This window comes from Saccostrea cucullata, unplaced genomic scaffold (genome assembly GCF_032062105.1).
Source record: "Saccostrea cucullata isolate Sc308-1 unplaced genomic scaffold, CSIRO_AGI_Scuc_v1 ctg239, whole genome shotgun sequence".
NCBI lineage: Eukaryota > Metazoa > Mollusca > Bivalvia > Ostreida > Ostreidae > Saccostrea > Saccostrea cuccullata.
Window position 1 is genome coordinate 592980 of NW_026939884.1, and position 26839 is coordinate 619818.

At 32.8% G+C, this 26839-nt stretch overlaps 1 protein-coding gene across 2 annotated transcripts; it reads left to right on the forward strand.

Annotated features, from left to right (window-relative positions):
- The first annotated feature begins 745 nt into the window (after positions 1-745).
- On the forward strand, positions 746-26666 carry LOC134254203 (target of EGR1 protein 1-like). 2 transcript variants are annotated; one of them, XM_062736750.1, is made up of 7 exons: positions 746-856; positions 2696-2824; positions 2948-2988; positions 3106-3430; positions 3970-4232; positions 6066-6252; positions 25692-26665. In XM_062736750.1, exons 2-7 carry the CDS (start codon positions 2708-2710, stop codon positions 26181-26183), a joined length of 1425 nt encoding a protein of 474 aa, XP_062592734.1. In that variant the 5' UTR covers positions 746-856; positions 2696-2707; the 3' UTR covers positions 26184-26665. The 2 variants fall into 2 exon arrangements, with proteins under 2 accessions (XP_062592734.1, XP_062592733.1); XM_062736749.1 differs by having other exon boundaries at positions 752-860; positions 25692-26666.
- Positions 26667-26839: the final 173 nt, after the last annotated feature.

The following is a 26839-nucleotide window of genomic DNA, read 5'->3' on the forward strand; positions in this document are numbered from 1 at the left end:
AGTTAAACATGGTACGTTCTATCAAAAATTCAAAACGCATGGTAAACTGGTTCCCATCGGCGCGTCGATTTACCCAAATGGACCCAAATGGACCCAAATGGAACCCAAATGGACCCAAATGGACCCAAATGGAGCCCAAATGGACCCAAATGGACCCAAATGGAAACTCAAATGGACCCAAATGGAAATCAAATGGAATATTAAATATGTATTATCGTATTTTAATACTTATTTAAATGATGAAAATAAATGAACTTACAGTTACAAATGGATTTTTTTAAACTTAATTAACTGTAATATTGTATTTTGAAACACGAAGTTTTGATAGTATTCTATATACCGGCAAAATTATTTGGGGGTAGGGGCAGGGGGTAGGCATGGCCTCCACCCCCCCCTCCCCCACCTCCACCTCCGTTCCTACGGCCATAAAAAATATCAAATACTTCAGTTTTGTATTCAAGTGTGTTCACTAATATTTATTACAAATAGAATTAAATCACATTTTTAAAAATACATTTGAAGAAAACAATGATATTATAATATTCTTTATTTGTTTTAATTTCATTATTTTCTATATTTTAAATAAGTAAAAACTTGAAATATGATATAATATATATATTTTATATTCCATTTGGGTCCATTTGATTTCCATTTGGGTCCATTTGAGTTTCCATTTGGGTCCATTTGGGTCCATTTGGGTTCCATTAGGGTCCATTTGGGTCCATTTGGGTAAATCGACGCACCCGGTTCCCATTAAACTTGTTCTTGGATGCTGGGAAAAAAACAAGACTAGTTGAAGATAAAACATGCATGATTTGGCACTGCATCAAGCATTTAATGTTATGATTTGAGCAGAGTGGGTACTAGAATTTTTCATAATATTTTTGATTTCTGATTTTCTAAATATTTTTTTTCTTCAAATACAGGCTTAGATTTAGAAGGCTATTAGATAGAATGTTCTTTCGTTAAAATGATATTGTCCTACGGACCCGGTTTAATTGTGGTGAGGGCTTGTACCGAGACACAGTTATAGATTATTCTAACTAGTTAGTATGGTATTTACCTTTTTTCACCATGTCAGGCATGTGACCATGCAGTCTATCCAGGGATCGACACTTTAACTTTAAAACTATAGTTGTCAGGAGGGCTAGCCATTTCTAATTTCTACTAGCCCTGTTCATGTATTACTTGTCCAACAGCCGAAGGCTGGTGGGCGAGTCGTGAAGCGACGTAGGGGGTAGGTGCGGGAGGGGGTTTGCCCCTCCTGCTGGTGGGGGTATGCGGGGCCTCCCCAGGGAAATTTTGAAAATAGAGATGCAAAATCCTGCATTCTGGCTATATTTTGGGTAAAAATTATATGTCACTCTATGATTGTACCTTAAAGACATTTTTTTCCTATTCGAAAAATTCCATATTTATAATCATTTAGGGTATTTCGAATCACCTTTAAAGTTTACATTTTGACTTACAAAAATAATAATTATGATGATAAGACATGTTTGAAAATGAATTTAACAATTATCAAGTATATTGTGTGTAAATTATAATTATTTTCTTGCTCTTAGTGAGTAATTGGTAAAATTTACTGTAGCCCTGCAGGGCAAATTTAAAGACATGTTTGGTAGCCCGACCTCAGTATTCAGTTGTCCCGGGCCAGTGGGCTAGCGTTAGTGTCGAACCCTGCTATCTAAGTTGTATGTTCGTTCGCCCTAAAACTGTAAAATTTGTTCGCCCAAGATGCCGTTCGCACTAATTCCAGTTCGCCCAGAGTCCGCTTGCCCTGAAACTTGTTTGCACAGGGACCGTTCGCCAAATTTAATATACAAGAAGGATCTACTGAATTTCTTCAAAGCTAAAACCTTCATTATCCGCTGCTCAGTTCCATATTTGACTTAATTATTAACGTTTTTAATTGTTTTCAAAACATAGTGCAATTCGCAAAAATAATACGGATGTATCCCCCTAATTAACATTTATATTAATCATATTAATCATCTAATTAACTAATGCAAACACTAAGGTCTTTAAAAACATTAGAATCAAATTAAAATCTATGATTATTATTAAGACTAAATAAACATTAGTCTTCGTATCGGAATTTGAATAAAAATTCCAAGTTCATAAAGAAATCAAATAGAATAAAAATGGTTTTTGTTAATTTTTAACTCATATATTTATATATATATATATACAAGTATATATAAGTTTGGGGCAAACAATATTTCATGCGAATGGACTATGTGTGTACGGACTCCTGCGAACAGGTAGATCAGGCGTACTAACGCGATAGTGTCTATCTAGTGCACAATATTTGTCCCAACTGGACCTATTAATTACTGCAGTAGATCATTAAATTTTCGCAACACCTTATTTTCGCGAGATAGTTATTGACTCTTTATTAGCAAGGCGTAAGTTTCACGAACTGTGTTATTCCTCTATATAATCGTAAGCAAATATTTTTATACGTGAAAATGAAATTTTTCGCAAGCTCGTTGTCATGGCACATAATTATGCGAAAATAAAGTTCTTGAGAATAAAAATTGATTTACATTAGTAGACTGACCAAACTCAGTGATCATGGATGCCTTAGTGTCCAACCCTGCATGAAAAGTATATGTCATTGAATGAAAATTGGTTTGTAACCAAAGGAGTGAAATGAGAAGAGATATTGCAAATATTGTATGAAATTTTATAGGATTTTGACAAGATGGCAGTCCGCTTTGAGTCCATTCCAGTCCTGGATGTGAATATTAACAACATCCACCATCTATGGCCATCATTAATGAAAGCAGTGGAGTCAGCCACATTTATTGCTATAGACACAGTAAGATGAAGGGGAAGGGGGAATCTCTGATGAAAAAAATGACTAAGATTTGCTTTTTATAAAGGAGAATTTAGAGAACTTATGTTATAACTTTATATTTATGATTTGCCCTTGAATTTATAGGAATTAAGTGGCATAGGAACCAGGAAAACTCTCATGGCGAAGTAAGTGAATAATGTACATATATAGTATGGATGCATGAAAATTAGAATTATAGATTATGTACAATATAATAAGTATATTAACTGTATGATAGAATATAAAGGCAATTTATTTCATAGGTCAGTTGAAGATCGGTACAAAGGAACAGCAGAGAATGCCAAATCACGTTCAGTCGTCTCCCTTGGACTATCATGTTTTCAGTTGACACATGTCGACACAAAGTCCGGTAAAAACACCAGTGACATGTCTGATGATTCCTCCGTGGACGACGGCGCCGAGAGCTGTCGCGTGTGGAATTTCCTCGTACAGACCTACAATATCATGGCCCTGTGTCAGGAGGAATACATCGTGGAGCCAGCTTCTCTCAGATTTCTAGTGGAGCATGGGTTTGATTTTAACAAGCAGTATTCCTGTGGTGTGGGGTACTATAGGGGCAATGACAAGGTGTGTTTCATGGCTTTGTTGATTAAATGAAATAAATTTTAGTTTAAGAAGTATTTTATTCATAATACATGTATACAGAAAAGTATACAATATGAATATTGATTGAACAGCAGGCAAATACTAGGCCTATATTAGTTCTCTCCAAAAAATATCAATAAATTTTGTCTCATATATAGCCAAGTAAAAAAAAATAAATCAAATGAATAAATTAAGTTAGTATAAAGAGAATAAAACTAACTCCTAAAAAAAATTAAAATTAACTTAGATTCTCTTTACTGAAATGTTTGAATTTGAGTTGTCTTTCTTTTCTTGTGAAAACCTATTTCATTTAATACTTTTATGTACATGGACACTTTGCAGTTATTCCTCTTTTCCTCTTTTCCTCTTATTTGCAGACTGCCAAGATTACATGATTTAAATGTACTAGAATACTGTGCACCATTTTGAAATGATGCTATCATGTATATTATTGAAAATTAACTCTCTGGGAAAAAATAATTGAAATGAAAGCATTAAAGCAATACTGTTTTCTCTTATAGGCAGAATCTCCTTCTAGTAACGTAAGTTTAAGATCTCTGTTTACAAAACTAGTCAGGAGCAGTAAACCGGTGGTATTTCACAACGCCCTGACGGACCTCGTATACCTGTATCAGAATTTCTACGCCAACCTACCAGCCACCATGTCATCATTCATCTCCGACCTGACAGAAATCTTTCCTAGTGGCGTGTACGACACAAAGTACATCACGGACTACGTCCACCGAATGCCAGCCTCCTACCTGGAGTATGTGTTCAGAAAAAGGTAAATAGGACGTCTCCTTAAAGTCATATATAGCGTATTTAAGTTCAGACTAACTAAAATTAAAGAGATCTTTCTATTTGTTATTTTATGTAAAGATTGGACTTTCCTGTAAATTACCGGCCGCAGGGGTACATAATTTAAATCAATCGCATTTCATAGATTTCTGAGATTCAATCTGATTAAAATACAGATCTCTGCATAGCGAAAATAGCACTTTGCGCTGTGTAGCAATCTGATTAAAACCAGATCCTTTGATCCGCTCACATAGATCGCTACACAAGGATCTGAAGAAACCCCATTCAGGGTCATCTCCTGGTGACCTTTGAATTATCCAATCAAATGTTCACTTTGGAGAATTGGAAAGTATCTCGGAATTAAGTTACAGAGGGGAAAGGCCAGATGATACACGAATGGAAAAATCGTGACCTACTCCTAGTTCCTGTAGCCTGTCAAGAGATTGATTGATTGATTGTATATTGTTTAACGTCCCCCTCGAGAATTTTTCACTCATATGGAGACGTCACGTATGCCGGTGAAGGGCTTCAAATTTTGACCTTTACTCGGCACTCAGGGCCATTGAGCAGTGAGGGGTCTTTAACGTGCCAACGCCTGCCGCTGACACGGGGCCTCGGTTTTTAAGGTCTCATCCGAAGGACCCGCAACTTTCACTTCAATGTGCGGAGCGCATGGCGAAGGAACAGTTGCTACCCATTTTAACGACTGGGTCAGTCGCGGCCGAGATACGAACTCACGACCTCCCGATCATGGAGCGAGCGCTCTACCGACTGAGCTACCGTGAACGGTGCCTGTCAAGAGAAGGACCAGAGTCTTTTCTGTACAGTAATATAATAAGTACTTGCTTTTGTCTTGTTTTTTAGCTCTTTGTTTTGTACAAAATGATAAGAACTCCTCCGCAGCTACTTTCACTTCTATATTCATTTTCCCGAATGTCGCTTAAGTACGATCTCTCTGATTGGTCAAAATTTTCATGAATATTTTTATTAGAAAGGTCACCAGGAGATGACCCTGAATGGGGTTTCTTCAGATCCTTGTGTAGCGATCTATGTGAGCGGATCAAAGGATCTGATTTTAATCAGATTGCGCTGTGTAGAGATCTGTATTTTAATTAGATTGTCTGAGATTTAAAACAATAACCGATTTATTTGCAGACTCGACATTTAAATATCAGACACAGTTTAAAGTCAATTTAACCATAGAAATGTGGGGATATTTCAGTTGAAAATTGGTGAAAATTCTAATTTGAATGTAATTAGTAAATATCACGTAAATCTACACTTAATCTCATATTTTTATCTTTAATCTCAGATATGCCAGATATAGTTTTAAGGAACTACTTTCTATTATATATGTTAGTGTTACAGATGCCCAGAAAGGCTTGTTATATTACAGTTAGCCCAGTCTATATTGTGAACACCTAAAGTAATGATTTTTGACCAATTTTCTCATTGTTGCACAGAAGTGGATTTTTTTTTACTTACAAATGGTAGAGTATGTAGGCATTCATCATGTTCATACACTTCACACAGTTCAAACAACACCAATTGAAACTAATGAGATAATGTGGTTATATGTCATTTTTCATAGAACCATATTGTTTGGGAATCAATTAGGTAAGTTATGGGTCATTATTACCTATAGATAAATTGGATATGATTTCTCCAAGATTTGGGAAATCAAACTGACAGACAAATTACATATGGCAATTAAGGCCAACTTAAGATTTATGAAGTCTGTCTTCTTTTCAAAGCAGCATAAAGCATGCACATTCAAATTAGAATTTGTTTAAATAATTAAATTTTTTATCTTTCTTAGTCAGAGAGACAATCTTCAGCGATACGAAACGGACAAGTCATCAGTGACCATAAATATCCTCCCGTACCCCCCTAGTGACACGGTTAATCAGTGTAGGTGTGGACTCCCCCAGAAAACCCTCCAGGACACTGACCCAGACCCAGATACATTCCAGGCCATCAAAGACCACATCTGTCAAGGATTCGCTGTAAGCTACATAAAATTGAAATTCTGGTTCTCAGGCCCGCGCGCATCTATTTTGAAGTAGCCGCATTGCTAATTTTATTGTATTTTTGATCAAATAAAAAGGTGGTATTGCGGAGACCAATCTGGAAAAAAAAGTTCCATCCTCATTTTTTTTGTAGTTTAATACTCAAATATCACTTCCGGTAGCCATTTGCAAAGAGATTCTGGCTACTTCATTTGAAAATATATTGGAAGACATTGCCTACGATTTTCACATGCTGATAAGCAATGGATAAAGCAAACCTTTGATCAGACATGTAAAGTATATCTGTAAATAAAAAAATTAACTTCATTTTTAAAGAAAATTCGAAAATTATAATAAAAAAAATACCTCCCTCATCTATTTTATTGCCAATAAAATGATAAATAAAATGCCTCCTGCCCGCATCTGTTTTGGAGAAAATTGGCCTGAGAACCAGAGAATTAAATTTAGGTAGCCTAAGATTTTGCTTTTTATTTGAACTCCCCCCCCCCGTCAAAGAAGGGAGGGCATATTGCTTTTCTGCTGTCTGTCTGTCTGTCTGTCTGTCGGTCTGTTAGTCCACCATCAGTTTCCATTCATTTTATTTGCAGAGGTTGCAAAAATTGAAAGGAAATTTGGTATACAAATTTATCATAAGAATGTCTGGGTCAAGTTCTGTTTTGGGTACCATTAAGTCATCATGGACAGATTTATGCCCCTTGGCCATAGAAAATATTCCAATTAAGAGAGGGGTTGCTATTTTGATCAATGTTAATACCGATATCAAAGTAATCTCAGAAAAAGGAGATGCAGATGGAAATTATCTTATACTTTTAAAAAACAAATATAGAGAACCATGAGGTATTGATATGTAATATTTATGCTCCGAATACTGATAAACCCGATTTTTTTGAAAATATACAGAATCATATAGAAGATTTGCAGTGTAGTAACATTATCTGGTGTGGAGATTTTAATTTGGTTCTGAATCCAGAGTTAGATTATTATAATTACAAAAAAATTAATAATCCAAATGCAAGGAACAAACTTTTAGAAATAATAGAGGTTAATTGCTATGTAGATCCGTTTAGGCAACTTCATGAAACACTTCGTAGATATTCATGGAGAAAAAAAGTCTCCATTTAAGCAAAGTAGGCTTGACTTCTTCCTACTGTCAGATTCACTTTTATCAGGATTAGATACATGTACTATAGAACCCAGTTACAGATCAGATCACTCTATTATTTCTCTTTCGCTGATATTTAATGACTTTAAGAGAGGTCGCGGTTGTGGAAATTTAATAATTCATTGCTTTATGATGAAAATTACTTGAACTGTATTAAGGATGTTATTTTACAAGTCAAAAAACAATATGCAATCTCGGTATACAACTATGACAACCTCCATACAGTGCCAGATGAAAATATATGCTTCACTATCAATGATCAACTATTTTTGGAAATCTTACTATTAGAAATAAGGGGTAAAACTATATCTTATTCAGCATATGTCAAAAAGAAGAGAGAAAATGAGGAAAAATTATTGATGGAGGACATTAAATGTATGGAAGAAAATATTTCTGAAAGTAATTTAGAAGAACTAAATGTTAAAAAACAAGAATTAGAAAAAATTAGAAAGCACAAGTTACAAGGTAATTACATAAGAAGTAGATCAAGATGGATTGAGGAGGGGGAAAAGCCCACTAGTTACTTTTGCAAACTGGAGTCTAGAAATTTTACAAGTAAAATTATACCAAAATTAGAAATAGATAATGGCAAGATTATTCATGATCAGTCACATATTTTGAAAGAAATTAAATCCTTCTATGAAAATCTATACACCATTAAAGAAGAAAATACAGACTTAAATCTAGATAATGAGTTAAATAATACTGATGCTCCCAAACTTTCTTGTGAAGAATCAAACAATTTAGAGGGTGAAATAACCTTGTTAGAAGCCTCGAATACTCTTTATAATATGAAGGCTAACAAATCTCTAGGATCAGATGGTTTTTCCACAGAGTTTTTTAAAATGTTTTGGAAATATATTGGGCATTTTGTTGTAAGATCTATTAACTATGGTTACAGGAATGATATTATGTCTATTACGCAAAGACATGGTGTTATAACTTTATTACCTAAGGGCGACAAGCCAAGACATTTCATTAAAAACTGGCGTCCTATTACATTGCTAAACACTGTATACAAAATAGCATCTGGCTCCATTGCAAACAGATTTAAGAAATATTTAGATAAAATAATCAACCCTGACCAAACTGGTTTTATCTCCAAGAGATATATTGGAGAAAACATAAGATTGATATATGATGTAATGCACTTTACAGAAGAAGAAGATATTCCAGGACTTTTATTATTAATCGATTTTGAAAAAGCTTTTGATTCTCTTTCCTGGAACTTCATACAAAAAACTTTGCACTTTTTTGATTTTGGCCCTTCCATTAGAAAATGGGTCACTCTTTTCTACACTGACATTAAAGCTACGGTTAATCAAGGAGGTAACTTTTCTGATGTAATTAAAATTCAAAGGGGATGCAGACAAGGAGACCCTTTGTCTCCATATATTTTTATACGCCCGTCTTAAGACGGGACGTATTATGTTATAGGCTTCGTGTCCGTCCGTCTGTCTGTCTGTCTGTCTGTCTGTCTGTCTGTCTGTCTGTCCGTCTGTTAGCTTTTCTCGTGTCCGGCTCATAACTTTAATACTATAAGGCCTAGAGTTACCAAACTTTGTCAGCTGATTCATCTTGGGTAGAAGGTGTGTCTCGCACAAAAAGTAGGTCACTCTGACCTTTAATAAAGATGCTATAGCCAAATATGGAAAAATCCTGTCTGGCTCATAACTAGAAAACTATGAGACCTAGAGCTTTCAAACTTGGCAAAAGTATACAGCTAAAGTAGAAGGTGTGTCACGGCCTATTTCAAGGTCACTGTGACCTTTAATTTAAGTGAATTTTTTCAAAAAACTAAGTCTTTTAAATTTTAAGCTTCATAATCCTAAAAAATGTAAAAATATAGTTGTATCCTTATTAAAAAATGTTAAATTAAGTAAAAACTTATTTTTTCATTTTATACTTTACAGCAATCTGTAACAAATGTTTATGCTTTGAGAGGAATTCAGTTTGTCCCATGGGCATAATTATCAAGCACTGGTCAAGAAGAATTTTGATAGCAGAAACTTTCATGTCAAATAAGAGAGAAATTAATGAGTTAATTGTCAGGAGCTAAGACCATCTCTAGATCTGATGCAGCTGTTATCTTAATTTATCTCTTGGGAGTTGGGCAAAAAGAAATGGCCTCATAGTTGCTTGTGTTAATTAAGAGTTCTTGATGGCTAGTCCAGATAAAGATCTTCCAATTGGTGTAATGTAATTAAAACAAATTTATGTTTTAGTGTATGATTAAAACTAAATTAGTATTGTATAATATAATTAAAACTAATTATTAATATACATGTGTTCATTAAGAAAAAACATATGTTTCAATTTTTATATATATTTGCAACAAATTGCAGTCATGTCTCACTTAGCATTTTATAGTCTGAAGAAATTATAATTTATGTTTGAATTTTTTTTATTAAACTCTAGCATTCCTATTATTTCATAAAATATGCAATAAACAGTTTAAGTTTAAGTAAGCTGCAGATGGATATTTGTTATGCTCTAACACAACCAGTTTAGAGATATATGATGTATTTGTTATAATCAATCCCTACACTGCAAGTCTCTTAGAGATGTATGATAAGAAATGGAAATTAAATCATTGAAATCTGTGTCAATCTGTTAATCAAGGCTACCTGATTTTCTTGCATCCTAACCAATTTATGATTATTGAACAATATTTGACGGGCGTATCATGCTGTGGCGGGGCACTTTATTCTGATATGCGCTGAGATTTTAGCTATACAAATTAGGAAAAATAAAAAAATAAAAGGTATCACCATTGGAAATGTAGAAAAAAAGATATCTCAACTGGCGGATGATACTTCCCTTATTCTTGACGGAAGTGAGGAGTCTCTTTTAGAAGCACTGAATACCTTGAACACTTTTTCGAATATGTCTGGACTATGTATTAATTACTCAAAAACACTCACTGTCTGGATTGGATCAAAAAAATACAGTGATGAGGTTTTAATCCCAAATTACCAACTTAATTGGGGAACAACTAGATTTACTTTGTTAGGAATAAATTTTGATGTTGACTTGGAAAAAGTGCCTGAAATAAATTACCAACCAAAGCTAGTACAAATAAAATCCATTCTTAGTCAATGGGGAAAAAGGTTTTTAACACCAATAGGAAAAATTACTGTTATAAAGACTTTGGCTTTACCAATATTAAATCATTTACTTATGTCAATCCCAAATCCATCTAATGTTTATTGTAAAGAATTGGAAAAACTTTTTTTCTCATTCTTATGGAATAATTCAACACATAGAGTTAAGAAAGATGTCATTGTTAAAAGCTACGAAGATGGAGGACTGAAAATGATAAATTTATATTCTTTCATTGCTTCATTGAAATTATTTTGGATTAGACATCTGGTTTATACTAATAAAGGGTGGGAAAATTTCATAAAGAATATGAACATGTATAAATTTACATCCTGTGGAATTGAATACAATATCATTCAACTTATAAAAAACTTAAAAAATAAATTCTGGATTGATGTATTCAAGTCCTGGATTGATTTGAATAAAATTTGTAGTAATTCTGAGGTAAATGTGGACTGTCCATTGTTTTATAACCCTAATATCCATATTGGAGGGAAAACCTTTTATAGTAAAAAACTTTTTGACAATAGTATTAGATATATCAATGATATCATTGGAGTAGATGGTACCTTTTATAGCTATGAATGCTTTTGCAATATTTATCCAGATGTATAGATTAATTTTTTAGAATATTCTAGTTTAATCCATGCAGTTAAAGCTTGGATAAAGAGGAGTAATTTTGAGAAAAATTTACAAAAATCAGAAAATCCTCTTATTACATCTAATTGTTATCTGGTATCAAAATGTAAAAAATCAAAAAATTTCTATGAAATATTAAATCAAAACTCTTCTGTGTCAGCTGGTTTTAAGAAATGGATTGAATTATTTGAATTAGATAACAAGGAATCCAAAATAATCCATAAATTACCTTTTAAAATTACAAAAAACTGTAAACTCCAGTGGTTTCAGTACAGAATTCTAAATAAAATATTGGCAACTAATTCATTTTTATTCAAAATCAGAAAGGTAGATTCTAAGCAGTGTAATTTTTGTCAAAGAGAAGTAGAGACAATTGAACATATTCTATGGGAATGTGATTTTGTACAACTATTCCTTGAAAATTTTTAATATCATCTTCAACAGAGAAATCTCCAGTTGCCCATAACCAAAAAGAATTTCATTTTAGGCATGAAAGGAAAAAATAATGAAATAGCGAATATTATAGTTTTATGGCTAAAATATTATATTTATACTTCTAGATGTACCGAAAAACCTTTAAATGTGCACTCTGCAATATCACACTTAAATCAATTTTACCAAACACAAAAATATATATCATATAAAAATGGTGAAAAAGAAAAATTTGATACTCAGTGGAACAGGTGGAACCAACTCTTTTTCTAGCTCTCTCTACTCTCACTCTCTTCCCGCTCCCCCTCCCTCCCCCTATCTCTCTCTCTCTCTCTCTCTCTCTCTCTTTCTCATATATGTAAAAATACACAATTATGTAACAATAACTAATTATGAATATTCTGTATGAAATGAATTGTGTTTGAAAAAAAAAAAAAAAAAAAAAATATTCCAATTATTTGCAGTTTCCGTTCATTTTCTTTGCAGAGGTTGCACATACTGAAATAAAATTGGTATACAGATTTATCATATGAATATCTAGGTCAAGTTGTTGTTTTGGGTATGATCAAGCTATTTTTGACAGAGTTATTCCCCTTGGACTTAGAAAAATTCCAATTATTTGCAGTTTCCATTCATTTTCTTTGCAGAGGTTTCAAAAATTAAAAGGAAATTTGGTATACAGATTAACCATAAAATTATCTAGGTCAAGTTCTGTTTTGGGTACGAGCGAGTCATTTTGGACAGAGTAATGGCCCTTGGACTTAAAAAAATTTCAGTTATTGGGGGGAGCGCCATGGGGTATAAGTGGTTTACAAACATCTCTTGTTACCTTGGCCAATTGTTTAGAGGGGACATCTTAGTTTTTGTTGCCTATTTGACTTTGACCTTACCTCATGGTTACACGTTATTGTCTGTAAATTCATCATCTGAGGTTTATTGTCTGTCTTCTTTCCTGTTGTCTCTTACCCAAACTATAGATTGGAAGTGGTTATGTAGTGACCTTGAAGGGTCCAACAGAAAAAGTTAAGTTGAAAATTTAGTCTCATTTAAATGTCTGGCAATGTTGCAACAATTAAATCTTTAAAAATCATACAGAATTTTACCTACACACATTTGCATGTCATTGGCCTTTATTTTTGTGATTAAAGACTTACTGGGTAAATGTGTTAAAAAGAAGATATCAAGTAGACTGGATTATAAACACATTGTACTGTAGGTTATATAAGTAGGAGTATATTGTCATAATTAGCACATCTTCATTACCATGCTATAGCATTCTAGTATACAAGTCACTGTGTTGCAAGATCATCAAGAAATATAGACTTCATCATGTCATATTGTCATTAACACTTGAAGTTTTGAGATATAAACACAGAGCCTTAATTAACACACCTACCTAATTAGAATGATCTAGCTGGTTATTTAAAGTCACTGTGTGGGATATAAACATAGAAACTTGTTTAACACACATGCTTAATAACAATTAGAATGCTCTAGTTGATCGTTGTCAGTGTGTCACAAGGACAGTTTGTTTTCTGTGGGAGAGAAATGTTACTCTTGTGTCAGTATGTCAGAAAATGATATTGTTTGGAACTTCAACTTTTAAATATGACCTAAAAATGCTCCAGTCTCTAGAGAAGTGTGTCAAGGTTTGACACACTTTGTCTGATCTTTTGCAAACAATGCAATTTTTAACATCTCCATTCTACAGCAATCCACAATATGTGTTTTACATGTATCTAGTGTTTACTTGTGTACGTCATGTATTTATAAGTCACTGGCAGAAAAAGTGTAACATTTTTGCAAGGTTATGGAGAATCATTTGAAGATCTACTTGTACAGAGATTGCTTATAACCCATACATATGTCATGACCTTTGATAAGTTCAAAGTCATTTACAGAAAAGATGTAAAATTCCTGTCTGGACTTAGAGTCAGTGTCATTCAGAACTCATTTTGGTACAGAGTTTGTACGACTTGAGGGTGTGGCATGACCATGACCAAGGTCATTCTTGCAAGTTCAAGGTCACTGGTAAAAAAAGTGTAAGATTCATAACAAGTCTTTAATTTTCCAAACAATGAATGTCCATATTTCACTGAAAGATTACTAATGACCAAAAATGTTTATTGGTACTTTTTTTAATCAAAGGTCATTTTGGCACATTCTAGGTGATGTTTTCAAAATATGAATGGGCATTTGAAGAGAGTTGTGGTCTGGGTGTTATTTTTGAGCTGGCTCTATATATGTACCTGTAGTTTTCTTTTTGATGCTTTAAGGTTTATGCTGTTTTTTACAAGACTGTCCTCTGATGAACAGGGATAACTATTTTAATGATATGGACTTTTCCATCCATTCATCTGTCCATTTGGTAGCTTTTTTATGTGTGGGTCATATTTTTCAAAGGTAGCAGCTGGAGGATCAGCAAACCTTGTTGGTTGATGGATTTTGATGGAATTTGAGAGTAAGGTGTGTTGCAACCAAATAGTAGGTCACCATGGCCTCATTTTGGAATTTTATGGATATGCATTGTCAAATCATACTTTATTTTACACTCTAGCTTGGTCAGTTGGTACAACTTTTGGAGAGGGTGGCTCATGACCCAAATCTGAGACACTGTGAGCCATATTTTGTTATTTTACAGCTATCCATAGTCAAATAATACCCAAGTCATATCTTTTATCTTTCATTTTGTGAAGATTAGGATCATCAAATCAGGAATTCAATTTACCGGTATCTTCAAGTTTTTCTTTCACTCTTTCATTAGATAACAAGAAAAAGGAAATCTTTTTCTTGTTTTTTAGCTCTACTGGTCAGAGACCAGAATAGCTTATGCGATAGTAATGTGTCCGTCGTCCGTCCATCTGTTTAGCTGTCCGTCTGTCTGTCTGTAAACAATTTTTCAAAATGCTAATCCTCCTACTGTTTTGGTCTGATTTCAATATAACTTGGCACACAAATAGACTACACTAAGGTACATATTTATGCATCAGTTTTTGATTTCGATGAACAGTGTTGCCATGGTTACTAAAAATAGAAATTTCTGTGAAATTCTCTCAAAATGCTACTCCTCCTACAGTTTTGGTCCGATTTCAATATAACTTGGCACACAAGTAGACTACACTAAGATACATAATTCTATGCATCGGTTTTTGATTTCGATGAACGGTGTTGCCATGGTTACTAAAAATAGAAATTTCTGTGAAATTCTTTCCAAATGCTACTCCTCCTACAGTTTTGGTCCAATTTCAATATAACTTGGCACACAAGTAGACTATACTAAGATACATAATTCTGTGCATCAGTTTTTATTTTGATGAGCGGCAAGGATCATTTTTCTATTTATTGCTGTTGTAAAGTTTCAAGTCCCAACTGCTACTTTTCTAGCTTTAGTTTAAGTACAAACAAGTAGAGCTACAGTCTCGACAGAGACTTTTGGTTTCTGTAAATTGTAGAGAATATCAGAATTATTACTGTAACAGTGATTTCTTCCCAATTTGTGCAAACTGCCAGGTCACATGAAGCCTAGTGATGCACTTATGGGTAGTAGTACTACTGGCAGAGGACCAGAAGTAAGGTGTTTTTTGCTTTACATTGTCTGTTTGCCTGTAAACTTTTTTCAAAATGCAGATTTTCCTGAAAATCGGCTTATTTGAATAAATTTTACCGATATGATCAGTAGACTTCGCAAGTGATATATATTATTCTCTGTATGGAACATTGCCCTTATAGATATAAAACACACTAACACGCTTTTTTTGCTGAGTAATTCAAAGCTTTATTCAAATACTTTCTGAATGCTTCTGAAGTGATCTATTTTCGACCTAGTCCTTTCAATGGGTTAACATTGAGACTCTCTTCTTTGTGTGAAAAGAACATATTCTGCTATTGTTGGAATTATATGGAGAAAAAAAAAGTGTTCAAATTTAGAAATTCTCTTTTATTGATCATCAAGTGCATGTCGTTAGTAAGATATAATTAAGGTATATGCTCAGGTAAATCAGTATTAAGACAGGCTTAATTAGGATGTTGATAATCATGGAGGTTATATTAACACTTTGGTCACATGATCAGTTTAAAACGAGAAAGGCATATTATTTATTTTCTGTTTCACTGTGGGAGTAAACATGTTAGTGTGTTAGTATGTCAGAAAACAAAGTGCGAGAAAAGGTGTTTTTATGGATCAGTTGGAAGTCAGTGACATAATTACATATAAAGGAAAACATCCTGTTATCATTGGCATACTATGTAAATGATATTTTATTTTTAATTGAACAAATTTTAAATGAGGCCATTCCAAGTTTTTTCTATGTTTAGCGTCTGCGTGCGCCTTGGTTTTTGACACCCCATATAAGAAAAAACACACAACATCAGGAGTCCTGAAATTGATTAATTTAGTCGAAATTTTTGAATTAATTTTGTCAATTTCTCCAAATAATTCTGTACAGTAAGTTATATTGGGTGTATTTTAAAAAAAAAATAGTTATTTCTTCTATTAAAGCAGTTTAGTTAGATCAAATCATTTGAAGGGTGTCATTTTTATGACTTTTAAGCCTGTGTTTTATGTTTTGGCTTGTGTGTTTTTTGCGAATAGGTTGGTAGGTTTTTGAAAGATGGGTGGATGCTAAACAGAGAAAAAACTTGGAATGGCCTAATAAGAAGCTAAATAAGAATACCTGAACTTAAATTGATTAGAGAAGTAAGGTATTTCATCACTTTATAACATGACTTTCAGCAAAATAAAAATATTTTCAGCTCACCTTGGAGCTATAAGTGCATGCAAAATAATCACTGGGGCAAATTTTAGCTTGCTCTTAAACTTTAAAGGTACATTTTTTTTTATATTTAAAGGTACATGTTTCAACATTATAAAACAAACAATGTAAAAAATATTCTTTAAGAAAGATTCATTAAGGTGGGTAAACAACTTTAGCTTCACAGTTTTCTGCATTTCAATTATTATTTAAAGTGTAAATTACAAACCCCCATATTTTGCATCATGTATTACCAAAGTATATTGGCAAATGAAAAAAAAAATATAAACACATAAGTAATGAATTTTCATAATACCGGTACATGTAAAATATATAAATCAGAGTAACTAAATGCATGATCCTGTACAAGTGTATCCATGCAGTGACAATAAGGTGACAAACCATTCAGCCAATCATCAGAGAGAATTGTTTATGGTTACCTGATAATGGAGAAATAGGGATAAAAAAGAAACGGCAATGGATGGACATTAATTCATATTTGCTAGGCTCCACACTGTATTGCTAGCATTACTTTTCAGTTTAGCTGCAGATTTATAGCTTGCTGGTTTGAAAAAATTGGGATGGACGACCTGAGAGCTACTGAGCCACCCTAAGAAAAAACCTATTTATCACACATAAGATATCAATATGTTGATATCACTGATGGAGAGGTACAGAACACGACAAAAAAATTAAAGCAAAAGCATGCGGAATCCAAAATTTAACTCATTAATTTCTATAATTTGCAATATTTTACGACAATTTTCTCAAATTTATCTTTATATTGTTCTATTATTATGTATTTAGATTTCTGACATGATATTTGAAGTACTAACAGAAATATAGTGATTTTTTTCCGATGCGATTCCCGTGAAAATGACTTCTCCCGAATTGACGGCGCCCCACACTTTTGTTAAATTATGTGAGTCACCAATATCACACTTTATCTCATAAATACCTGCAGTTTTTGGTTTTAAAACAAAAAAAAAGAATATTCTTTACTTGTTTAATAGGTTTTAAGCTCGACAGGAAATGGTGTTTGGATGTTGAGTAGATAAGGTAACTCAAACTGTACTGGTACTCTTGGGAAAATGTTGAGAAAATGAAAGCTCAATCACATATTTTTTTTATAATGCCTGTGACGTCAAAGATTTTGCTGCTCTGCGACTCAATGATATGTCCTGATAAATCACTCAAAATTGATATCAATTTACAACATTTTGATATAAAATTTTGAAGACCATATAAGTAAAGATTCCTTTATATTATGTGTGACATTTTGCACAATTATGTCGTCAAATATTTTTTCTGTGCAACAAGTCCGCGTAATTTTTGAACGGCCCTCGTATTTATTATTTTAAGATTAAAAAATGGAATATTTACCATCCCAATTTCTTAGGCGGCCATCTCAAAAGTTTTCAAATTTTACTATTGGACCCTATAGGAATTTGTTGGAAAAACGCCAAATTATCACATTTTTGAGTTGGCTTGCGTAGCAAGCTACTCCCTGTTGACGCAGCCGTTTCAGAGCTGTAAAATTTCTCACACATTCATCAAGGTGATCCATACGCCAAACATAATAGTTCTAGCAAAAAATGCTTTGGTTTGAGTGATTGTATAAACTTAAGAGGTAAAAATGTATAAAATTTCATACTGTAACATTATTCAATTTTCATGCTTTTAATAAAATTTTTGATTTAATATCCATATACGATGTACATGCAATTACTGCGTATGAATATATGTTCAAGCATGTGTGACATTTTGCAAGTTTATTTATAATTGATCTAGAATACTTAACACAAACACATGCTGCTCGCATTAGCTGCAGCTAGTGAAAATCTATTTTTGAATCCAGATTTGCTGTGGGAATCTTTAACCTAATTATTCCATAACACTGACCACTTCAATTCATTAAAAAAGTCAAAATAATACGGAAGACCTTTAGTGCCAACCTGTATATATAAAGGAAAAGCAATATACACTTTATTTATGAGCATGGATCAGACTTGTAATAATAAACTGAATATATTAAGGTATGGTGCCCAGATGTATGAAAAAGCTCAATTGACTCAAGCGAGTCAACTCGCAGGCCCTTCAGGCCTTTGATTTTCATATTTTTTTGCATTTCGATCTGCCCCAGAGATTTCTTTTTCATTCAAGTAGATGACTTGTATGTTTTTTAGGATGTTCTGTCATCAGTTTTTAGTATAATGTCCATGAATGTTTTGAACATGCAAGCGAGTCATGCGTCATTCTTCAGCGTCATGCATTGCTTACAAAATCCGAAAATGGTGACGTCATAAGAGCCATTTTAGCATTTTTTTTCCTAATTATTGTCGTAAAATTACAATTTCAGACCAGTAGGGTTTACAGATAATGTTAATTACCGGTATTGATTAAAATCAAAATATTTGGCAAAGGTGTATTGTTGCACAAATGACTGCATGAAATTAAAAAGCTGTGCAAAGTCATGCGCACTCGAATTAGACTTGGCCTTGTTAAACTTTCTGTATAGCTATCCAGTTGTAAAAAAAATTTCAAAGATTTACTCCTGCTTCCCTTTTTAGTCTGATTGCAGAAAAAACTACTACACAAGGAATTCTCAGTATTGGTTTTAAATTGCTGTGATTAGTTTTGCTGTGGTTACTTAAAGTAGAATAATTTTTCCTTTTGATCAGTCTGATTTCCACAAAACTTTGTAACAGCTAGAAAACAGGAAGAGAATTCTATGAATCAATGTGATAAAAGATTTTCTTAGAAATTTCAAAATGTTACACCTTTTATAATTTGTTTCCAATTTTAAAATGATTTAAAAAATATAGTGGTTGTAGAGTAATTTACGCCCTGCATGCAGTTCAGTTGTAGTAAATAGCTAGTTCACTACCATCAGTAATTCTTTTAATGACATATTCTGCACTTTAAAAAAGATGTTATAATTTCATAAATATACTTGAAATACTGGCATAGTACTGGAAGTTTGTTGAAGAAAACAGGAAACAAATGAACATCATAGATGACCTGGAAACGTTGCATATAAAATATACGTGTACTCCAAAAATAAATTGTTAATATGACCATACATCTGCAATGAAACAGTTGATTTGATTTGAACATATTTTATTGTATATACTTTACAATTGGGATTGGGCAAAAGTTCTAAAAACTTATTACGCCTTTCCCTACATATGCATTATACCAAACATATTTACATACATGGGTTTCAGTTTAAAATGAATTAACATAGAAAAACATAATATATAATAATCAGAGCAACACACATTCAATAGAATACATTTCTTATGTAATACACATGCTGTATAAAATTTACAAGAAGTAATTATTATTTCAACGAAATTGTCTTGACTTTTTAATAAAAGTTTGTATAATAGAAAATAGGTATTCATTTTCAATATCATTTAACATTTCATCTCCCCAGAGTAAAGTGTAAGTAGCAACAGTATGTAATTTATGTACAATGAAACAGTTAGGGCACATGTACAACATGGCAAAGGACAATTAAAACATAAAATAAACTTAAAATCCCTCTCCCCTTTATAATACTAATAAAAAATTGCAAATTATAACAGTTGAGTATTCATTTTCATGTTCGTTAATTTAGAAGAACAATTTATTTATTTATTTATTTTTACTGTGAAGTGGGCTGGTGGACATGAAGTGTAAATTCAATTATTTTAGCATCAGAGGTGATGCAGATGGATAGGGAAGTAGAGAGAGGGGAATGACTTTTGTTGAGTATGTCAAGGTCATCCATGATATTCATTGATTTCCTGTTTTTCTTCATCATTCTTATAATATACACGTAGGACTATGCCAATATAACATGTGTATCAATGCAATTGCTTACACATGTCATTAATAGAATGTCATTAGAAGAACAACAAATGGCAAAGGACTATTTATTAAAGAAAACTGAGCTGCATGTAGGACCAAGAATACACTGGAGCAATTATAAATCAATTTTTTGAGCATTGACCAGAACTTTTTTACTGTAGCCAAACTGTTATGTTAAGATATAAAATTAAGAGTTTTACAGCCATTCATAGACAAAGACTCGACAAATGTTTCATTGTTTCATGATTACATCTTGCAGTTTTCTTTATCTCAACTTTATAATTAAAATTTTCCTTCTATTAAGTATTAACAGAAATCGAGAACAAAGATTTGTGGTTTTAACTTTATCTACGGCAGTTGATATTAAATTAACCAACAGTTCCCAAGGAAAGGTTGCCGGTGTGCATATTTTATGAATTGTTCCCCCTAGTAATCTTTATCTTAAAGGTTATCGTATGAGGTTCAAAGGCAGGTGGAACATTTATTTGGGCTCCAAAAGTGCAACATCAAACCCCAGTGAATATCCAATACAAGCTACTGCCTTGTACGTATGTAATCAGTTTATTTTATATAAGACCTGACATTTCACTTTCCTCTTCCTGGTAGAGGGGGAGAGATTGATAGCCACTCTGATTTATAGTGCCAGACTTTGGTTTGGTGCTGAATAGGAGGTGTTTATATTTATACAAGTGAAAATGTGTTTTATTACCTCCTAATGAAGTTTTTGGGGGGTTATATTGGAATTGCATTGCCTAGCTCTTTGGCTGTATATATTGTCTATAGTGTACATGGCTGATCTTTATTTTATACATGTACACATAAAAAGTGTTTTTTTAATACCTGCGCAAACAAAGTATGGAAAGGGGGGGTTATCTTTGAAACATCATTTTGATATACCGGGTATTTATCTATCCTGGTATCTGTAAACATTTTTGATCAGAAAATCTCTCAAAGTTCAATAATTTAAAAACTTTGTAGAATTAATTAATATACCTGTATATTTTTTGAACTTTTGCAGTAGTTCTTTTTGGATTCAGATATGTCGATTTTTTTTTTTAAAAAAAGAGCTGTGTTTTGTTTTTTTTTAACTTTTTAAAAACTTAAAAAAATTTTGTGCATATAAATTATCTTTGACAGGAATAAGAGGAAATTCTTGTCAATTAAAGCTTAACTTTGTAAAGAAAATCCAGGGGCTCATACTTATTACAAAGTTAGCATACCAAATACCAAGGTCGTTTTGGACAAGGTCAAGGTCACAGGGAGTAAAAATATCATTTTAATAGCAACAACTTTAATACAGAAAATATTTTTTTTTTAAGGCCAGTGTTTTTTAAAGAACTTGACATAAAGCTTGCTAAGTTTTTGACTTAAGTAGGGTCGGTTGTGCACAATATAAATTACTCTTTGACCAATGGTTTTTGATTTTATATAGATATATTGCTAAAAGTTATTTAGCTAGGGTTTTAATTAATTACATATTAAAGTTGATGTCCTTACCTATTGGTTTAAGTTAAGATTTCGTATTAAAATTATACTTATGTTATGAATTGTTCGGAATGAAAATCACAGGTGGCGATTTGTGATTCATTGTAAATGTACGACAATTGTTTTATCACAAGATGTTTTAGTTTACCTTTTGTAATGACAAACCAACCCTGTTATTATCGCAAACAAGAAAAGATAATCGACCGTTTATCTACTTAAAATTGAAACTCTAAAAAGTCCAATACATGTTGAATTTCTGCTACATTGTATGTATTATCAGGCCATGCATGTCAGAAGCAAAAACTGCAGAAGTTTTATGATATACTCATTTGCAATTTAATCAAGGATTCAAAAAAAAAAAAAAAAAAAAAAAAATATCAGCAATCTCTCTCTCTCTCTCTCTCTCTCTCTCTCTCTCTCTCTCTCTCTCTCTTAATGAGCAACAACATTTATTTTATACTTTACAGAATACTTTTTATAATATTACTGTTACTGTCATCACCCTCTTTCTTTTCTGTTTTTAACAAATTATTTCAACTCATATTTTCAAAGTGAACATACAGATCCACGGTTTATTACTGTGTTCAATTTATTTCTATAACAGAGACCCCACTAATTTCAGAGGTATCCCTAAAATTAAATTTTGTATTTACATGAATGCTGTGTTGGGAGTGATCCCTAAAATTAATTTTTTTATTTACATGTATGCTATGTTGGGAGTGATATTGGAATCAGTGATCAGCCCCCCCCCCCCCTCCCCCACGAAAAAATAAAATTCTTAAATCAGCGTCAAATAGAGATCATTATTTTCTTTAATGTATTTTATGAACAGAGAAATGTTTTAACATCGAAAGTCAACATTAAATAATTCTAAATATATGTACAAGAAAGTTAAGATATACTTAAGTCACCTCTAAAGTCATGCCAAATCTTAGCACGCTTCACAGGTTCTTAAGTCCTACTTAAGCACGGTCTTAGACTTAAGGTCAGACGACACATTCCTCAAAATTATATTATTTTTCCTAAGAATTTGTCATTGAAGAATATGTACTTAAATAAGATTCCTAACAAAAAATAAGGGTACCTTACCAGGCATTTGAACAAGATACCACAAGGTCATATTTCTTATATAACCCTTATGCGAAATCTTCTGAATTGCCTATATCACCATTTTTTGGTGTACTTATACTTAAAAACATTTTGAAAACAATGTAGAAATCAGAAAAAAATGACATATATGAACATTTTTTATATAGTACGAAGAGATACAAAACATATATTTGAGGAACGTGTCGTCTGACCTTAAGTAGGCTTTATGTTACGACCCCCTGGCCCTAACTCAGAGTACTTTTGACAAAGTCATGATCACAGGCTTAAGATATTATTAGTATAGATAAAAATGTAAGATAATTGAACTAGACACAAAGGGTGCTGGTGACCTCAGGATGCATAACAAATCTACACATTGGGTGGTCAGACAAGGGTCAAGGTCACTAGGATTAGATTTTAAAAAAAATCTTATTCACAACTACATTGTATATAATGAAGTACTGTAACTTGCAAATTAAAGATCATATTGTCCTGAAGGTTGATTCTAACAAAAATGAAAGGATCACAGAGTTCAGAGCCTCCCGAAAATTTTTTATGGTGGAGAAGTATGGGATTATAGTTTTGGAATTCTGGAGTAATCATAAGACGTGTGGTGACAAATTTGCATGGATGATACAAATTTAATTTGCAGTAACCAAATAAATGTATAGTTTACATTGATTCAATCATCAGTTGTTGACTCTAAACTGGTTCTTAGGGAAAACACTGTGTTTGAGTCTATAAGGAAATACATCAATAAAGGTTTAAAAGAAAGAAAAAATGTTAAAAAGAAAATACAGGTTCATTGATCTCTGACTTGAGAGATTATTATTGTTCCTTTAGAAAATTATTCCCTTAAAAAGTCATTTCTGTCAAAATTTACCTTGCAAGGTATATGCTAGAATAAAGTGCATTGGAATAATTAATATAATTTCATTTGATGGAAAAGCTTAATAATATCTGACTGAACACTGAGGGTGGGGAACCTTAATTATGTCTTGTACATGAGTTATGAATTGACCTGACAACCCCCTGTTTATCGGTGAAGATTATAACCTATCGGTTCAGCAAGATTGGGTGAGCTGTGTGGCTTGGATTGGTGTTACGATCAGGTGTGAAGATCTCGTTTTTCTGCGTGAATAACTGGGACGTGTGGCTAGAATCTTAAGGTGAACAAGCTGACTCCTACCTTATATACTGGTGTGTGTAGGGAGAGTACGTACTTGTATAATATTGCTGAACCCACACAGGGTAATACATTCTTTCATAATAATTACATGGTCATGACTTTTGAATTGGAAGAGATAAGATTTTCATATTTCACATGTACATTACCTGTGACAAGACCTTTCCAGATATACTATGATTTTTGACCATGTGACCTTGATCTTGAAGTTTGACCTACTTAAAAGATTAACATTAAAATTGGCCACAACTGTAGAAGTGAAAAGATAGGGCTTTCATATTATGCATGTATTTTACATTTGACAAGACTTTTGTGACTTTGACCTTGAAGTTTAACCTACTTTTCAAAAATGTTATCTTTCCATAACTTTGGATTGAGAAGAAATAGGTCTTTCATATGTTTGACATGTGCATTTTCTATGACAAGATGTTTCCAAACATGCTATAAATTTTGACCCTTTGACCTTGACCTTTATCTTTGACCTAATTTTCAATTACTTGAACTTGGTTGATTATTTTAAATAACATATGATATGGAGTCATATTTGACACAATATGCCATAAATATTGGCATACCATCCAACGAGACACTGAAAGCGGGGGACCACAATTCTTTGAATTTGATTGTTCTACTGAAGAGGAAGTTGGTTTTACATTGTTAAATTTATTTTTGGTAGGTAATTATTTTAAGTAATGTGTAGCTAGTTATTTTCCTCATTCACTGATTGCTGTGATAGGATTGGATGGTGTCGTCATAAAACTTTAAGTATCTGACATAATTTACATAAAAAAAGGTAATTACATTGTAGTTTCACTATGCTTATTAGAATTGTTATATATATGCATGTATCAGCATTTCATTGGATAGGTAACACTTAAATAAGTGCAAAAGTACTTTGAATATTTTTTAATGACCTAAATTTTGAAAAAGCGATGCAAATTGCTTGCACAAGTAGGATTGGTCGGTGACCAAATAGATATTAAGAGTTCGTCAAACTTGATTGACCCCTATTGATTTTCAGAATAATTATGAAGGCCTACCAGTGCATTATTCTACTATGCAAACATCAATTTTATTCTGTCAAAAAGTGATGTTCTTTATACTCTTGTGTATTTTTTTTACCCTTAACTTTTATTTCTGTTTGTGTATATGTACCGGTATATAATATATACCTCTTGTACCAGTGGTCTGGTTAGAGTGAATAAAGAATTGAAAAATTGAATATAGAGTTTGGAAAGTTGGGGTAACTGATGGGTCAGTTTTCTAACCTTACTTTTTACTAAGTGTCACTGACTGTTAACACTATAATAAAATCAATGACCTTAATATTAGATATTATATGTTCTATGTTAATATGGTTTGTACATGTACTTGTCAAAGTTAGAGCACTGCTTTATTATTTCAGAATATCGGCAAAATCTTATATTTTGAGGAAAAAACTCTTCAACAGGATACCTTTATGCACAGTTTTGAGAGACTAGTTATGTAGGCAGATGGCATAAAAAAATATTTTGATAAATACATGTACTAACATTTAGGTTTCTTTCTTCTGCTTTTTTTAGGGTACAATGTATTTACTCTTAATTTTAAGAAGATACTGGTTTTCATAGCTTAACTCCAAATGTATTTTATTTCATTCAAGTACTAAATTGCTTTTGAATTCATTGAAGGATAAACACTCATTCTTTCATAGAAACTTTCATTCTCTTAAAAGGGCCATGGTTGGTGTGGGAATGGCAACCGATGTAGCAAGTCACACGACATTGATATGATTCTAGACTTGGACCAGCTTGTTCAGACAAAAAAGAGTCGCAAGAGAAAACGGAGAATTCTCAACCAGCAGCAGGAAAACGGAGACAACAGTGACGAAAAGACAGGACTGGTAGGGAACCAGTTTACTAAGGACCAACTTGACCAATTCATTGTGAGCCGACATGAAAATCGGGAGATTTGTAAGGCGGGGTGTCATAGAGCAGGTTTTGATTCATTTATGACTGGATTCTCATTTGCTGTGTATCTCTCCAAGTACGGAAACTATAATGATAGTTTTTGTCTTGATGATTGTGGAATGGAGGCATTTAAGAACAATGTGTACTTAAGTGGGAAAGATATGCCTTTGTCTATAGTGAAAAGTGCTTTTTCAAAAAACTCAAAAGATCATAAAGAAAAAATCAAAAGGATCTCGGAAAATGGAGACAATTCATAGAAATGAAAAGCAATTAAAACAATTAACAACAACAAAAAACAGGTCACTGACTTATGTGATGTTTTCCTTGTTTAGATATAATGTACAGGAAATTTCAACTCTCCTTTACTATGGTTGTGCTTATATGCACTTGTACATTGTAGGTGGATCATAAATTCTGATAAATTGGGATGAACAGATCAAGCCTTCCTAATAATAACTGATCTGATGTATCTAGATGTACATGTACCTAGATAGACAATGTCAGATTATTACTTGTAAAGTTTTGCTACAATACCTGACAAGCAAACAAAAATTAAAGATACAGAAATGTGATCATATAATTGAAAATTTATGAATCTGGATTAAGGTAAAATTATCATGCATGTAACATATGGGGCCATTCATTTTACATATTCATGTACTTTCTATGAAGGAGGGCAAAGAACAATTAAAGAGTGGTAACGGTATCTACTACCACCACCATTAAAAAGACATTAAGACCCCCCCCCATAATAGAAATAAAATGTGTTTGTGAAATGTGTATGGCATATGGCAGCTTATGCCAAAGGTTAAAGCTTCTCAAATGCAAGTTAAATGCTGAGGTAATTTCAGATAAAGAGAAAAAAAGTTACCCGAGGAAAGGACTTGTCTCAATAAATTAAGCTATGGTATAT